Raw genomic sequence first — 17,143 nt, 5'->3', positions numbered from 1 at the left:
AACCTTGAACCCTTTACGAAACACTACTATTTTTGGTTCGCCATTTTCTTTTTAGACCTTAAATATGCCACCTACAGTTATATTTCGAACATTGTATTTTTTGCGATACATCATTGGTTCCTCATTTTTCTTTTCTTTATTTCGAACTTTGCATCCTTTTTACCGCAAAAGTGTTATACAACATATTTTTTTAAATTGATATAAAAGGACAATATATCTATTTTTGTTAGTATTTAAGGTATTGATAGTTATATATATAATAGATATTACATATCAAATGTAGTTTTAAATTAGAACTTGAGTGATTTAGAAACCGATATGATCACTTTTTGGACACATTTAACATTTTGTAATTATTGAATTCGGTCCTTTATATGAAATGAGTGAAAAATATTTTTCATATTTTGACCATGGCTAATGATGCTCAATTACATCTGACTTTTCTGAATATTCAGAATCTGATGATAGACGATAGATACTAATAATAATAATATTATCCATATTAATCTATTATAATTAAAATATATTCAAACTAATATTCAAATTAATAAACTTATCTCTTATCTTCTCTTGCACGTAATGGTAAAAGTATTATCGGAATTAGGTAATAGGAAAAAGCAAAAACAGCTGATTAAACAAATATACTAGACTATATATATACTGTTAAAAAATTCGGATTAACATTAATGTTTTACAAATAAACTAAAAATAAAACAAGGGCTTTCTTAAAATTGAACGAATCGTTAAATTCGATACATCGTTTGTCAAAAAAAAAGGAAAGCGAAATTTACGTTCAAAGTTCACCAAATAAATAAGAACGTCCGTTCATCATTTGTAATTTGGTCAAAAAATTTGTACGCGATCAACAGCGTTCATTCACAACACTAGTATTTATACATTTTAACTGACTAAATTATTTTTTTTTTATATTAACATCGGGTTTTCAGTTGCGACATTGTGGGTTCAAATCTATCTTCCTTTTTATAATTCATTCAAATTAGTGGTGTATAACTAAGAAAGAAAATAAAATTTTAGCCTCCAATTTCTAACAGCGGCTGAGATACAGATTTCTAAATGTCGGAAAAATTGGGCATTTCGGGCAAAATGCACTCCCAATCAGAGTAGGGTTGTGCACATATAATAAAATATATTTGTATCGTGTGCCACCCACTCTAAACATGTGTATATATCATTTTCTGTGTTTCATTCACTTAGAGGCACTTATCCAAAGCCATTCTGACCTTGCCTTAGCTGTGATATCCTCTAATAAAAAAAAAATGAGAAATTTAAATACAGCTTGTTGCCTTGTAAAATGCCATTCTAACACTCGAGTGTATCATTTAAAATTTATGTTTTAAATCTTCATTTTACAATTTTAAACACTTACCTTTATATAAAATTTGCATATTTAGGAATAGGTTGACTATGACGAAAAGGCCGGATGTGCTGTCGGAATCTACGATTTAGAATCTAAATTTATCAGATTATGAAAATTATATTTGATTTATAATTTGATTTAAATTTAATAAGTTTAATTAAATTTTGATTTTTATTCTAATTTTTTTTATTTCCATTTCAAAAGCAGACGAATAAAAAAATGTAAAGATAATTCGTTATAGTTTATAAAATCTTTGAGGAAAGATAAATATGAAATATTCCTAAATTATAGTAAATATTTGAATTAATCGTTAATTTTTTAAAATCATTTGCAAATAATCTTAATTTAACTCTTTTTTTTAAATAAATAAAGCCGAAGGTAATTAAACAACTACGAAGGGATTTTTAGTGCCCTTACTCTTGTAACTCTTATCTGGAGTTTTGTCGGCTTCTTTGCTAAAAAACCGACGCTTTCTTATCGGGGGGGGGGGGGGGAGGGGGGTGGTCGTAGATCAACGTGATAAATGAATGAATGATTCGCAATATTATTTTTTTTGATTTGTTTTGAAATTTTTCTAAAATATATATTTGTGATTGGTAAGATTATGCAATCAGATGGAAAGGAAATAGCAGGGCTAATTCTACATCTTGTTAACTTTTTTCTTTATACCACAAATATGAATTATAAAAAAATCTTATCATTCTAATTAGGAGACAATTTGGGAAATTATTTCTTTGGAAGAATTGTTGTGTTTATTTTTTAAAATTTATTTTAAAAAGAATTATATTTGAGTTAAGCAATAAAATGTATTGAATTTTATTTTTCCTTATTACAATAAATGAAATATACGAAAACCTGTTTATCGTTATTATACAAGTATTTGATTTCAATATTTATATTAAATTCTAACTCTATAAATTGTATATTTATAATTTCCTAGGGGCTTAGATAAAAAATCTAGTCTAAAATCGATATGTAGTTTGACTTTACCCCACCCCCCCTCCATACTAGAAATAAGAATACTATTTTTAAGAAAAGCAGTCATTAAACGAAAGCTACACCATCTGATTTTTTTAAATTTGATAAGAAATTAAAGATGAATGTAACTAAGATAACCAAAAATTTATCCTTCTAACATTATTTATATTTTTGGAGATGTGATAATTCAAAGTGTCAAAAATGACGTGCCTTCACTCAATTAAACATATCTTATGATAAAAAAAATTTTTTTTTTTGATTTTTTCAATTTCCGGCCATTTTATTTAATATGTAAGAATTAAAAATGATTTGTTTTAGAAATAATACCATCTTTAATCTTTATAGAAAATTTAGTAAACATTACTAAACTCCTTTTTTATATTTATTAAAAAAGACAGGTATGGGACCCGGCTAATTTGATACTTCAAAAATAGAAAAAAAATGATTAGTTGTATGTATAAATATTTTCTCAAAAGGAGGCGTCCTTTTTCTATAAAATTATATATATTAATAAATAGTTTATCTTAAGGAGTTTGATATTATTTAAAGTAAGTGAAAATAACGATCAACGTTTCAATGAGGAAATTCAATTTATCCCATCATTTATTATAAAATATAGGAATCCAGAATCTTGTGCATTTATATCAAAGACCTGGTACCATTTAGCATGGCACGGCTCGGATTTTTTTTCAAAAATTTTTTGCACCCTGGCCGGGCCGGTGTTTTTTTTAAAAAACAGGATTATTTTAAAATATTTTATATTTATTTTTGATTTATATAGATAATAATGACGATTTCAAATATTTGGTTTTACAATACATAGCCCGGAAAATATTTCCGGTTCGGGTATTTTTTTTAAAAAAAATTTCAGGCCCGACCCAGCCCTGATTCCTGATTTGTATACATCTGGCTTCAAATGCGCGAAAAAATTACTAATTTCTCAAAGTTGCAAAATTTTTGAATATATTTATATTTCACAAACTATTTAATGGTAAAATAAATATATATCATTTAGATTCAAAAAATCTCTAAAGGTCTATCGAAGGAAAAAACAATTAGCGACAATTTGAGTCCTTAACTTCCGGTTTACGTTTACTCTATACGATGTGGAAACCCTGATGTCGCTATCGGCTCTTCCAGTATATGCATTTTTTTGTAACCAGAATTGAATTTTACTTGCATAAAATAGATGGTGTTATACAAAATTATGGAGTACGGATATAACTTTGTTGCTAATATACGAATAACAGGATATTTTTTTTTCAGACTATTTTGGACTATCGATCAAAAAAAAAAGCCCATTTCCAGCTTATCCCGTTTAAAATTGTTAAATATTGCTGGAATTCTTAACCTTATTTTACCTGTTTCTAGATTATTATCTTTCTTTCTTTCCCTCGCCCTACCCCTCCCTTTCCATTACTACCTATTTATTTTCTTTACTAAAATATTATCAAATTCGATATATAATTTGAAAAATCTTATTGATGTTAATAACAATATTTATCCTTATTCAGCACAAAATGAACGAAACACAAAACATGCCTCTTTTTCATGAAAGTTGAATAATATTGTTGATTTTAAAATATTATCAAATTTAAAATTTAGTTTTATTTATTCTAAGAAATTTGGCGTAATAATTTATTTTTACCTTCCTTATTTTGAATAAAATGCAGGAAATTATAATAAACTTCTGGATATTTATTATAAATGTATAAAAGATGAAAATATATAATAAATTGAAACGAAGACGATATTTTCAACAAAATGTACATAATACTACTGTTCTCATGTATAGTAATCCTTTTTCATGCATTAATTTTCAATTATCACTTCTATTCAGCAATCCATCCGCTCAGGGTTATCGATATTCATAAAATTTCCTCTAAATACCATAATCAACAAGGTACGAACAATATATCTAGCGTTCAAAATGGGAGAGTAAGTATAATCAGCCGCGAAAATATTCAACAACGCAATAAAACTTGGTTGGACCCGAAAATTGACGCATATAGTTATCTGAAACTGCGTTTTTCCTCTGATTATCACCAAAATATCATTGCGAGTTGTAAGCGAGTGATTGGCCATCACCAAGATTTTAGCTAGCGAATGTTTGATAGACCCCATTACGACAGTACGGTTCAATTTTGATCGGGATATTTTGGCATTCGTCCACATACAAAAGACCGGAGGCACCGAATTCAGTTCAATATTGGTGCACAATATCCAAGTAAATCCTGGGTGTTCCTGTAGAACACCAAATGACACCAATCATCAACTCATAATATGCTTATGCGAACGTCCAAATATAAAATCTTGGGAGAAAATTATAAACAATATAACTGAATACAGTGGTACCAAAAGTTGGCTATTATAGTCGATTCACCTATGGCTGGGAGTATTGCGGGTTACATCCCGTATTCGACCGTATGCGTGACTGTCTTCCTGTGGCAATGAAACTATATGATTTGTCCGAAAACATTAATTCTTACCAAAATTTTATCAGGGAACACCATATTAAGGTAAAAGCCGGCATATTATACCCAAACAAAAGATACGCGAAATTTATCCGATGACCCAACGTAATTGTATAATATTTGTTTTTAAACCATTTTCTATTTTAAGGTTTTCACTTCTATTTAATTAACATAATTATTTTATCGATTAATGACTTGCAATAGGTGTCAATTCATAACTAATTTTTCATCTTCTTTTTATTTTGTAAAAAAATTTTTAATTATATATTTCTATGTTATGTCCAAACACCTTCTATAAGTTCTCTTAAATCGACTTCATAATTTTTTTAATACAATTATCAAACATTCAATTTCATACAATGTTTCCAACCGGAATGTAAAACGGTTTCAAATCCTATTCTAGTGCTTAGCTTAAAATTAAAGCGGAGTTGCCTTTCTGGCTAATTTTAGACACAAATTTGTATAGGTCTATTTCGATTAGTGAACTTTTCCAAAAGGGTCTTTCGAAACAAAACGAATATGTAGTAGTTTTTTTTGTGGAATGTAACGACTAAAATAACTGGTTTTAAAAGAAATATAACAAATATGTTTATATACCCTTGGATCAATATTTTAATATTCTAAATGCGCTAGAGGTCGGCAAGGATCGGGTATTAGCTAAAACTCCCGCCATTGTTTCAAAAAATATATAACCCTATAGCCCGTCCGCTCATGGTATTTTATAACCCCCCCCACCCCCCTCTTACCAATTATCTAATAAAATTTGTTTAACCCGTCTTGATGTTTAAAAGTTATTTTTTAACGGTTGCCTCTTTATTTGGTTTTATAAATTATTTTTCAGAGACCTGCAGAGATGCCCATTTGTCCGACCTTGCCCATAAATTTTTATCTGTCCGCCTAGATTTATTTTAACTCCACCCCTTCCCCAACACCCGCCACCTTTAAACTTTTTATTTTTTAGTAATAAGGTAAGGGCCTTTCATTTAGACATAATTTTTTTAATATAAATTATTACCTAAATATGATGGATGATATTTATATTAAGTTTGAACAATTTTAACCATGTAAAAGGTCTAACTCCTAGACCCACGTTTATCCCAGTCTAAGTTTATTTTGTACAAATATAAACCAGTTTAGAAACACATCCACAGGAAAAAAAAATTTAAAAAAAAATATGCCTATTCTTATATCCATTTCCGTTTTTGTACTTCCGGTTTTGGGTATTAATCGGGTTTTCAATCACATTTATTTATACGTTCATATTAAAGATCAATTATTAAGCTAATTAATAAAATTTAAATTATTGCTCTAACTTAATTTATTCTTGAGATATTCGAAAATTAATGAAGTGCATTTTGTCAAAAATGAACCATTTTATTCGCTCTTTTAAACCCCCATATCTTAGCGAATAAGTGGTTGTATAATGTAAAAATTTCATTTTTTTTCTTAGTTATAGCATATATTACAAATATGTAAAATTTAAAATAATTCTGAAGGGGTCTGGTTGAAAATCTATTTATTTTTGGTTTGATTTGTCAATTTTATTCAGCATAAAATTGCGCATATAAACAAGAATTTATTTTTATGAAAGGTTTAATATGTCAAGATTTAAAAAAAATTATCATCTTGATTAGTGTTGATAAACGGCTGGTTTTTAGCCGGTTTTTTAAAAACGGCTAACTAAATATATCATCCAGAATAATATTACGCAAGTCTGAAGATCTTGCTTGTAGAAGTAACAAAGGTTTTGATATCTATTGGCCAAATCTCATGGTTTAGGCAATATTTTTCTGGCTGAAATATTGAGTTCCCCGTTTTGAAAAATAATCTCAAAACGAGTCGTTTAACAACACCGATCTCGATACAAAAATGGATATAACGCTAACTGATATGGATCAAAATTTAAAGACATATTCCTTTAATCGGGGCTGAAACCTTCTGGGCATTGTCTAGAATGATGCCTGGCAGTAGTGTTGTTGAATGGCCTCGATTAGCGTATTGCTAAAAACGGCTATCATAAAATATTATGCGAACTTCATGATTTTTCGTATAGATACACAAAGATTTGGAGATCTATAATCCCGAGGCTTAGGCAATATTTTTCTGGAATATTGAGTTAGCCATAAAAAATCGGCTTAAATCGAGTCGTTTATCAACACTATTTGGCAGTGCCTAGATATTTCATTTTTCCAACTATTTTAAATTTATTAGGATATGCTTCATTTGCCTTGCATACCACATTATTGCAAATAGTCTCAAGTTCCAATCATACTTAAATAGCCCAAAACATCTTTTGACCGTTGTGTAAAATTCTAATCTCTGTATTTCTTTGTGAAATATTATCTTTAATTCTATTGGTTTAAAGATTATCTTAGCCTATCATTAAACTAAAAAAGTAGGGGAGACTCTGGTTAGTCGAACCAAATTTACAAATTCGGCTATAACTCCTGTGTTGTTTTGTTATTATAAAGAAAAATATATGAATCGATACCTAAAACTATACTCTACAAAGGTATAATCATATTCCAGATATTTTATTTTTTCTAAAAGTGGAAACTTTGCCCAACAAACCCCAATAGCGGGGTTAGGCAAACCACTTAATTGGTGATCCAAAATTAATTAGTAAATCATCATTGGAATCTTGAAACCAACTTTATATTACAATATTAAAATCATTTTGGTTATAATTACACATAGAATTTTGCGTGCCAAGATTGATAAAAGAGACAAAATATAAAACTGGCGATACTTTTTGAATTTGGGTAATACATTTTTCAAAGAAAAAGTTTTGTTTGACCCACTTGTCCAATTTGAACATTCGATAAATTAGCTTAGCCATATCATATAAAATAGAATAATCCTAAATCAAGCATCACGTTTAAGTTTAGGCTAAATATAACAATTTAATACAAATTGGGACAAGTATGTGCATTAAATTTTATTTAAACAAATATATATAATAAATTTCACTGACAATCTTCATCCTTACCCAAATAAATTTTAGATACTTTGTGACGATGTTGAGGGAACCTATGAAAAGATACCTGAGCGAATACTATCAGATTCTTAAGGGAAGTCATTGGAGAAGGCAATACATATTGTGCGAGAAGGAAGTGTTGATTGTTCGTCCTACATGCTTTGCCCACATTAAAAAAATTTCGGAGCTCACATTGGAAGAGTTTGTCTCCTGTCAAAATCAATGGGCAAATAATCGCATGACAAGGCATCTAGCCGATATGTCAATCATAGAATGTGATAAAAGTAAGGAGTATGGTAACGACTATATTCTTTCGATACCCATGAAACTTTTCATATTAAATTTTTGGAAATATTAAAATATTAAACGGGAGAGATTATATTCTGTAAAATTGTTCAATATTAATAGAAACTTTTTAATTTTAGGCAATAAATTTTTAAGAAAAATTGGAGTTAATGTTTGGTTGATTTTTTATTTGTTCAAAAGTTGGTATAATAATTATTAATAAAGTATTATAGATAGTATTTATTCATTTTAAACTAATGATTCGTAAACATATTTTATAAACAATATGATATTTTTTTTATAAAAACACTGATCACAGTCTATCAACTGAACAAAAGAATCATATTATGCTAGAAAGTGCCAAGATTAACTTGCAATTAGGGCTCAAGGTATTCGGCATAACTGAATTTATGCCAGAAACTATCTACCTATTCGAGAAAGTGTTGGGAATATCCTTCAGCAATAAAGAGCTTTTGAAAAATAAAGTGAGCAAATCCGAGGAAGGGAGCAAACGTTTGGATCGAGATATGCTGATAAAAATAGCGCAAAATAACCATCTGGATGTAAAGCTCTACAATTTCGCTATAAAATTATTTCGCGAAAGACTCGCTAAATTTGGATACTACCAGAGGATGTCTTATGAAAAAAATAAAAATAAATCATTATCGTGATCTTATATTTAGATATGGTTTCAATTAGGAATAGGGAAAAAAAACTTGTTTTTTTTTAAAAAAACAACAGAAAATAATAATAAAAAAAACGAAAAGAAAAACACATAGTGGAAACAATGGAAATTTTTTTTTAAAATTGGTTATATATTTTTATTTATTATATTTTGATTGCTTCTTTATTTTTCTTTTTATGTTTATTTTTTTTTAACATTAATAAAGTGATTGGTTGTTTCTTATGATTGGTTATATATTTTTGCACATGTTTTAATTTTTTTAGAAATTTAAAAAAATAAATATATTTGTATATTTAATTGAATATTTCTAAATAATATTAGAATAAATTTGAGAAAATAAGATAAAATAAGATAAAATAATATTAATACAAATTGCAGTAGCATCGCTGGGGGGGGGGGCAGGTTCTCGAGCCCTCTGAAATAGCCCCCTGTGAAGCAAACTAAAAAAAATTTTAATGGCTCCCTAATATCCCCCCTGATTTAAAAATAAATTATTTGTTAGCTCCTTCAAGGATTTCTTTTATAATTCTATTAATTATTATATATAGATTTGATTTATTTAAAAATTAATAAAACTATCAAAATTTTCATTATGAGTGCTATTTTAATTATAAGATCGGATCGATATATATATATTATATTTTCACTATGTCAGCTTGCAATCAAATTCTATGTTAAAAATGGTATATCAATCATAATCTAAATATTAATTTAGCATTAATAGATGAAATTGATTTTTATTTAAATTATTTTATAACCCTAATAATAAATATAATTATTTATTAATTGAAAATTAACAAATATAATATTGTAATTAGCCGAGTTCAAACTCACTAATCAACTATATTATTCATTTTTAAATTTAATTACCATGCCTTATTCCTAAAAATAGTTGATAATCCTCTTTTATATAGAAATGATTATAAAATATTAGGTAAAATACCATTTTTACAGATATATTTGACAATTATAGAATAGATTACAGTTAATAATTTAATAAACTTTACGAATCAATGCTCTTAATAAATATACATAACAATTTGCATTCAATTCTTTAGCGCCATCTATTTATTTAAGAAAATATCATTAAAAATTAAACATCTTATTATTCTTCTCACTATGAATGTATTCTTATTAGATTTTTTTTTCCCCTTCTCTTATTTTTATGTGTTTTTAATCATTATTTTTCTTCTTTGAAAAATAGTTTCGAGTTAAAATACGAGTATATTTTTGATATTATTACAAACTACTATTATTTTAAGATATAATATACCAATTGAGGTGGTTCGACAATAGTATACAATATCTTAATTACTTTCATCATGTTACTCTGATCCTTATTTTATAGTTATAAAATGATTCATATCATCTGTAAATAACTCAAGACTTCAATATATTTGCATAATTATTTCTTCCAAAGACTTTTGGTGTTTTTGTTTTATGTTATAACTTTATAAATACTGATATGAGTTTAAATCGTGAGTGTCATAGGTCTATGACTGCAAATTAACCAGCATCTATTATTTGTTTAGCTATTATAATTTAAAATTATTACTCTTGCTGGTGAGAGCATTTGATTGCATAATTTAGATGAGCGATAATGGTCAACTGTTTAGTCGTTTATATACCATCAAAAATATAAGATAATCTTCTAGAAATTTAATATCTCACAATAATTTTCTCGATTACTTATCTAACTTTTATAATGTCATATAGGTCTAACCACCATATAGTTTTATGATTTGGATTCGTTGTTTATATATTCTTCTTCAAGAATTAATTTGGTTAAGCCTACAAATTTTTGCTTAGTCTATTTTATAAAACATTGTCTAATGGTAACACAACGTTATATTAGTTTAATGACCTTTTGTCTATATTGACTGCTAGGATTATATTGCCTTGTGTGGTTTTTAAAACCCATTATCAATTCAGGGTTAACCTTTTTTATCACTTGTAATCAAAGATTTTTTTATATCCGTAATCAATATTTAATATTGTAATAAATGTGAGAAATGTCTTGAATCGTTTTACTTCGATTATTTGTATGCATAATAAATGACAATTTGCAAATTTCAATTAAAAAAGTATAATATATTAATATAAAGCTCGGTCGAAGGCCAGGCAAAAGAGAAGGTATAGGGGTCTTCGACCCCCCCCCCCCATAAATTTTTTTAGTTGAACCCCCTGAGATTGTAAAGGCTAGTAACGGCCCTGGCAAATCATTAGATCGAAACATTATAAAAAAAATTAAAAAAATACAAAAGATCATATCTCTTAAAAATCATCGTGGTAGTGATTTCACACTGGCAAAATATCAAAACGATAGATATTCTACAATGGTAGTGATTTCACGATCCAATACAGATGCCCGGGCAGGAGATTTTTCATGCAGTAATAACCCGGTCCGTTAAATTATTGCCCAACCCATTCAGATATTTTAAAAAATTATGGTTTGACTCTTGTCACTGGCTTTCGATCTGGCCAAGCTTTCCATATCTCTCATCTATGCAAATTGAAATATATATTAATAATTAAATAAATATCCACAATCTTTCATTTCTTCCTTTTTTCTTTGAACTATATATTTTTTTTGAATACTTTTAAGGTGCCTCGCGATAATTGCTTAGAGTGCGTCGCTCGCATCTTTTTTTTTTTTACCAGAGCTTGTAAAAAAAAAAATATTCAAAATATTTTTTTGAGCAAAAATCATCGAAGTTTTTATTTTTATTTTGTGATTTCATATTGAAAGATTATTTTAAGCATAATAATTAGAAAATATTTACTTATAAAAGAAAAAAAATATTTGAAATTATACTTTTAGAAAAAGAAGTGCTAATAGGTAGAGATCTGCAAAAGTAGGCCTGGCCAGTACCCGGCTTTTTAAAAAAAATCGGGTTCGGGCCGGGTCGGGTTGGGCCTTGGAATTTTTTTTTATATATATTTAAATTTATCAATTTTAATATTGAATTTTTATGTAAAATAAAAATATATGATTTCATTTAAATAACTAGACGCCATATAACATATGTTTTTTTATTTTGAGTAATTATAAAAATTAATTTCTATATTTAAATAAGTTCGTGCCGGGCGGTGCTTGAAAAATTAGGCCCGATACAAATCCCTACTTAATAGGTGCTTATTTGGATTTTAAAAAAAATTGTCTACACTTTTCCCTTTTTTCACTCTATATATAATTTACGAGTAACTAGGCCCCCATAACCAATGACATGTATAATACCTAGACTGACGATTCATTCATTAAAAGTGTACATCAATGCAAATCAGCTGGAGACGCCATCTTGGTTACACAAATCATTATTAAAATTTTAAACGAGAGCCTAATTTATTCCTATATCTGAATGCAAACTTTATTAAAGAATTAACCGGATCATCGATATAATAAGGAAGCAAGTTATCGATTTAATAGTAGTTTTTAACAATGAGAATAATTACTATATGGGTTACCAAAATGGCGGGTCCAGCTGATTTGTATTCAACGATGCTTTCAAATGCATTTTAATGAATGAATCATCAGTCTAGGTATTATATATGTCATTGGCCATAACCCTTTTGAGGGGATCCTTTTGGAAGTATATGTGTCTAAAAATTTAATTAAAATATACATGTATCGCTAATAAAAAAAAAATAATATTTAACACAAACTGTCCAATCTAATTCAAAATTTTTTTTTTGTCCTCCATAACAAATTTTTTTTAAAAAAAGCATCCTCAAATAAGCCCCAATCTGAAAGCTTTTGTCTTTTATATTTTCTTACATTTGAAAAATGCTTTATAAATTTCGTCCTTCGGTTTTATATCTATTTTCGTAATTATAATAGGTACTTAAAAAATGAAGATTTAAATTAATAGACAAATAAGGACAATTTTTTAGTATATACTCATAAATAGGCTAGAAATAATAGAATCTATATTCCGAATTCAAAGTAGTGTTGTTAAACGGCCCATTTTGAGCCTATTTTTTAAAACGGCTAACTCAATATTTTAGACAGAAAAATAGTGCCCAAGTCTAGAGATTTCTATGATAAATGATCTAGACCTTTGTTCCTTCTACGAGCAAAATCTTCAGGCTTGCGTAATTTTTTTCTTTTAGATGAAATATCGAGTTAACCGTTTTTAAAAATCGGCTCAAAACGAGCCGTTTAACAACACCAATTCAAACAGCCTTACCGTATTCGATGTATTTCATTTTGTTACATTTTGAATGGGTAGAATCATTTAATAAAATTAATAAAGTCGATTTTAAAAGAAATTTTCCAAAAAATAATAAATGAGAATGAAGAATGACCCTGCATTCACATCGCGAAATCCCGGCCAAGTACAAAAATTAATGTTAAAATTATAATTATTTATATAATATTTTGTATATTTCGCTGCGAATTCGGCTAACTTCGAATTCATGGTAAGGGGTGTAATATTTTTGGTATATATGTTATGTATAAATACAAAATATTTATAAAAAAAAGTATCATTCAGATAAGCCGGAAAGATATTTTGTATTTTATCCTTGTCAAAAAAAATTTTTTTTATAAATTTTGTTTGACAAGAGAGGACCTAATAGGGTTAGACGATTTGGATCCAAAATTTTTATAGTCTCGAGAAATTGGTTAAACTGTTTGTTATCGAGGATAGATTTCTATTTTAAACTTATTGAAAACAATTTCCAACTATTTCAAAAGCGATTCAATAGGCCACAAATTGTTTCATTGTCGAGGTTACTTTGATAGACGAGATCAGGTTTATAAACACCTAAGCATAAAAGTCAGGGTATATATGCTGTAGAATTATCCAAACGAAAACTCAGAAGATGCCCATTCCCCATCCCCATAATAGGGCTTCCCTATAATCACATCTTTGAACCATATAAGTTTTGAATAATAACAGGCATTTATAACCAAATAAATAATTGTATATATAAAACTAATATGTTGAATGTGACTTTTAAAATAAAATATAGTTGATCGTAATTTTACTTATCACATAAGTTTTTTTTATTTATAACTTTGCCATTTTTCGAGAAGCAAAATGTTATAAATTAAGTTTAGGGAAGAGTATACCACAACTTTTCCCGAATTTTCTATCCCCTATAAATCGTCTGCTTAATCCTTAATATCAATTACTTAATTTTATTTATAATTTATCTCTTTTATCGTCTGTTTGATCTTTGAACAAATAAAACAAGATTTACTAAATAATGGATACCAATCCCACTTATACTAATATATATAAAAAAAACAATTGCCACCTTTGAAACTACTCGATTATTGCTATATTTATTTCTATCTTCTTTTTGCTATCTGAGTCTGAGTATATTATTTGCCAAACAGTAGACACGCTAATCTAGTGCAATAGAATTCCACCTGTATTAAGGATTTTACTCCCAAGGCATGAGAGATTTCATAGATCTAAATCTATGAGAATATAATGTCCATATATATTAGACTTGACAAATAAAAGGTTAAAAAAAAATACTTTTAATTATATTTGCTCTTCTTTGTAGTTATCATCACACCATATTATTTATTTTTTTTCGACTTTTAGTTTAATAAATTAAATATGTTTATGCCAATATTTGACGTTAATTAGAGTAAGTAATTTGATGTCACATTTTTTTTACTCCAGAAAAATCTAATTATATCTTTTCATGACATTATTTATAAAATGACGATACGATATAATAAATTATTCACTAGGAAAAAAAGTGTGTCCCTTAGTTAAAGTAATATAATAATGAATAGATAAATATTTTTAAAAAATTACATTTTGCTATTATTATGTGAGAAGGTGAGCTTATATTATAATAGGTAACACTATAATAGTTATATTAAATTTTTGATAATCATTAAATTTCTAACCATTATCTCATAATTATTTTATTTTTTTTTAGAAAAAATATATCTATGTTTTATATCATTCATTTTTATTTTGTTTGTAATAATAATTTAAATTCTTTAAAAAGAAAATTTATTTTTTTTCGGCCTATATTTTTGGACATAAATTTTAAAACCTCTAAACATATAAACCAAAACATGTTACTTTCGGCGAACGATAAATTTATATTAAATTTATCGCTTCCCCAGCCGGCACTGGATTATAAAATCGTAAATTCGTCGGGAAATTTTACGTGCGTTCCGTGGTCAGTAGTCTACAAGAATAACAAATCGATGTTCATTTTTTTTATAACTATCGCCCCCATCGTGTTCGTGATGGGTTTGGTGGGCAATTCGTTGGGACTCAAAATCGCTTTTAGAGAAAAATCGCATCCCAATGTCATAGTGACCCGCGCTCTGTACTCGGCTAACGTCATAAATTTCGTGACCATGTTCATATACCCCATTCTGGATTTGATTGGGGAGCTCAAATTCTATAAATTTTGGACCAAAAAACCTTGGAATAGGTACATGGCGAATTTTCATTTTCCCATAGCTAAATCGTTGGTCAGTTTTTCCTTCGGTATTTACGTCATACTGGCTCTTTCTCAAATGATTGGCACGGCATTCCCGGTAAAATACAAAATGTGGTTTCGAACCAGAAATATAATGTACATGCTGATGTTCAATTTTATTTACGTAGTTCTGTGGTTCATACCGACCAGGTGGTTGTTCGAGATGCAAAATAGAATGAATGTGTGCGGAGTAGAGCCCTATTTGATTGTTTATTATTACAAATTTTGGTAATACGTTTATAATTTATTAAATAGAGGGAAGAATTTATATATAAATATTTTTTTTTAAATGGATGCCAAACATATACCTTTATAATGCATTTAATTATATTATATTCTAAACAGGTGCTTCATCGCCATTTTAGCCGATTCTCGTAAACTAATATAAATTTCCCCTTCCTACACACTCACCCTCTCCCCAAAAAATTAAGGAAGAATTTGAAAGAAAAATAATTAATAACTTTTTTAAAATTACAACTTATAATTCAAAATTTTTTAGAAAAAATTAGACCTTTATATCTCCAATAAAGTTAATAGGGAAAAAAATCTCACCCAATAGTGCTTCCTCCCCCCCCCCCTTTCCTTAGCAAAATCATGGCTAAGTTAGTGATTCTAACAAACTTTAATAGAGCCTTTGATCTATACAAAATTTAAATTATTTATAGCTACATTAAATTAAATAATACATTTCGGCAACTTTTGAAATTAAAATTTACGCCAAATTAATTTTATGAATTTGATTAGCGTTTTTAAAACGATTACGAACAACAAAATAAAATATTAAATAATATTAAAATACAAACATTAATTGCGAAAAAAAAAATATACTATATTTCAATATAGTTATCCTGACACGAAAAGGGAACGTCTCCTTTGGACAACTTACGAGGCAGCTCGGGTATTTTTCACCAAATTTTTACCAGCCCTAGCGATATTATTGGTCAAGATTTGGACGAATAGGATCCATAAATCGTTGCTAATAAAAAGGATAAATCGTAATCTCGACGTAAATTCCTCAAATCTCTTGCCACCGTCCAATAAATTTTCGGGCTTCTATAGAAATTTGAAAGAAAGCGATAACTCTCTCAGTCCGGAATATAGGGTAAAAAGAATAGCATTAAAAAATCTAAGAAATAATATTACGTGTAATAATAATGATAATTTTTTTTTTGAAAGATGGCAAAGAGTTCCGAAGGAGAATCTCAGCCTTCTTCTTCGAAGAATTTCATCATAAGAAGCCCAAAATTATACACCAAATTGCGGGATAATAAAGTGGAGAATACGCTGATCGGCATAATAGGTATCGAATTCGTGGTGCTACTGTTTCCGGTCTCGATTTTTCTGATCTTCCGCAATTTTTACATCAACACGATGATGGATTACGATATAGATGTAGCTTTAGCCGTTTGCACACTTGTGGAGTACCTATACATTTCGCTCACCTTTTATCTCAACCTGATATTTAACCCCATATATAGAAGGGGCTTAATGGATAAACCTTTCGAACTCGTTAAATACTCGAAAAAAAGATAAATTTATTTTACGTTTATTACTATTTTTTTTTTTAAATAAAATTGTCGAATTAAATTTTGATAATGTCGAACTACTTGACAACCAATGAACATATGGTTCGCTAAAATAAGCTTTAGGGCGGTATTTTTTTTTAAAGGCTTCATGTATGAGATACCTAGAGATAGATTAATATTCATGATAAATTAAGAGGAGTGATGTAATATATTCTTCAAATTATTATAGCTAGGAATGATACGCTCCCATAAGTTACACCCCAATATCATTTTGATGCACTCTCCTCCTTGTTTACCTTGGTCATTGGTCGCCTAATTTTACCATCTAAACTATATTGGCGTGTATATTTTTAATAAACATATACTTAATCTAAACTA

General features: G+C 28.2%; 2 protein-coding genes across 2 annotated transcripts; both read left to right on the top strand.

The window, feature by feature from the left end:
- Positions 1 to 579: 579 nt before the first annotated feature.
- LOC135928832 (heparan-sulfate 6-O-sulfotransferase 2-like) lies at positions 580 to 8,763 on the top strand. The gene is made up of 6 exons (XM_065465296.1): positions 580 to 604; positions 4,197 to 4,294; positions 4,449 to 4,716; positions 4,860 to 4,875; positions 7,835 to 8,008; positions 8,412 to 8,763. The coding sequence occupies exons 1-6, from the start codon at positions 580 to 582 to the stop codon at positions 8,761 to 8,763; spliced, it is 933 nt and encodes a 310-aa protein (XP_065321368.1).
- A 6,036-nt stretch (positions 8,764 to 14,799) lies between these two features.
- On the top strand, positions 14,800 to 16,772 carry LOC135928831 (uncharacterized). Its single transcript, XM_065465295.1, has 3 exons — positions 14,800 to 15,467; positions 16,083 to 16,341; positions 16,416 to 16,772. The coding sequence occupies exons 1-3, from the start codon at positions 14,824 to 14,826 to the stop codon at positions 16,770 to 16,772; spliced, it is 1,260 nt and encodes a 419-aa protein (XP_065321367.1). The 5' UTR covers positions 14,800 to 14,823.
- The last annotated feature ends 371 nt before the right edge of the window (positions 16,773 to 17,143 follow it).

The sequence above is a fragment of the Gordionus sp. m RMFG-2023 genome, chromosome 4 (assembly GCF_954871325.1).
Source record: "Gordionus sp. m RMFG-2023 chromosome 4, tfGorSpeb1-WG-v2, whole genome shotgun sequence".
NCBI lineage: Eukaryota > Metazoa > Nematomorpha > Gordioida > Chordodea > Parachordodidae > Gordionus > Gordionus sp. m RMFG-2023.
The sequence above is the reverse complement of the archived record's forward strand: the minus strand, read 5'-3'. Positions and strand labels throughout refer to the sequence as shown.

Excerpts from the sequence above, each read along its gene's own strand:
- LOC135928832 (XM_065465296.1), top strand. The coding sequence starts at position 580 with ATGGTAAAAGTATTATCGGAATTAG. Across the intron at positions 4,295-4,448 it reads CTAGCGTTCAAAATGGGAGA|ATTTTAGCTAGCGAATGTTT; the intron begins GTAAGTATAATC and ends GCCATCACCAAG. Across the intron at positions 8,009-8,411 it reads TCGGAGCTCACATTGGAAGA|TCTATCAACTGAACAAAAGA; the intron begins GTTTGTCTCCTG and ends CACTGATCACAG.
- LOC135928831 (XM_065465295.1), top strand. The coding sequence starts at position 14,824 with ATGTTACTTTCGGCGAACGATAAATTTATATTAAATTTATCGCTTCCC. Across the intron at positions 15,468-16,082 it reads GTTTATTATTACAAATTTTG|TTATCCTGACACGAAAAGGG; the intron begins GTAATACGTTTA and ends ATTTCAATATAG. Across the intron at positions 16,342-16,415 it reads CTCTCAGTCCGGAATATAGG|ATGGCAAAGAGTTCCGAAGG; the intron begins GTAAAAAGAATA and ends TTTTTTTGAAAG.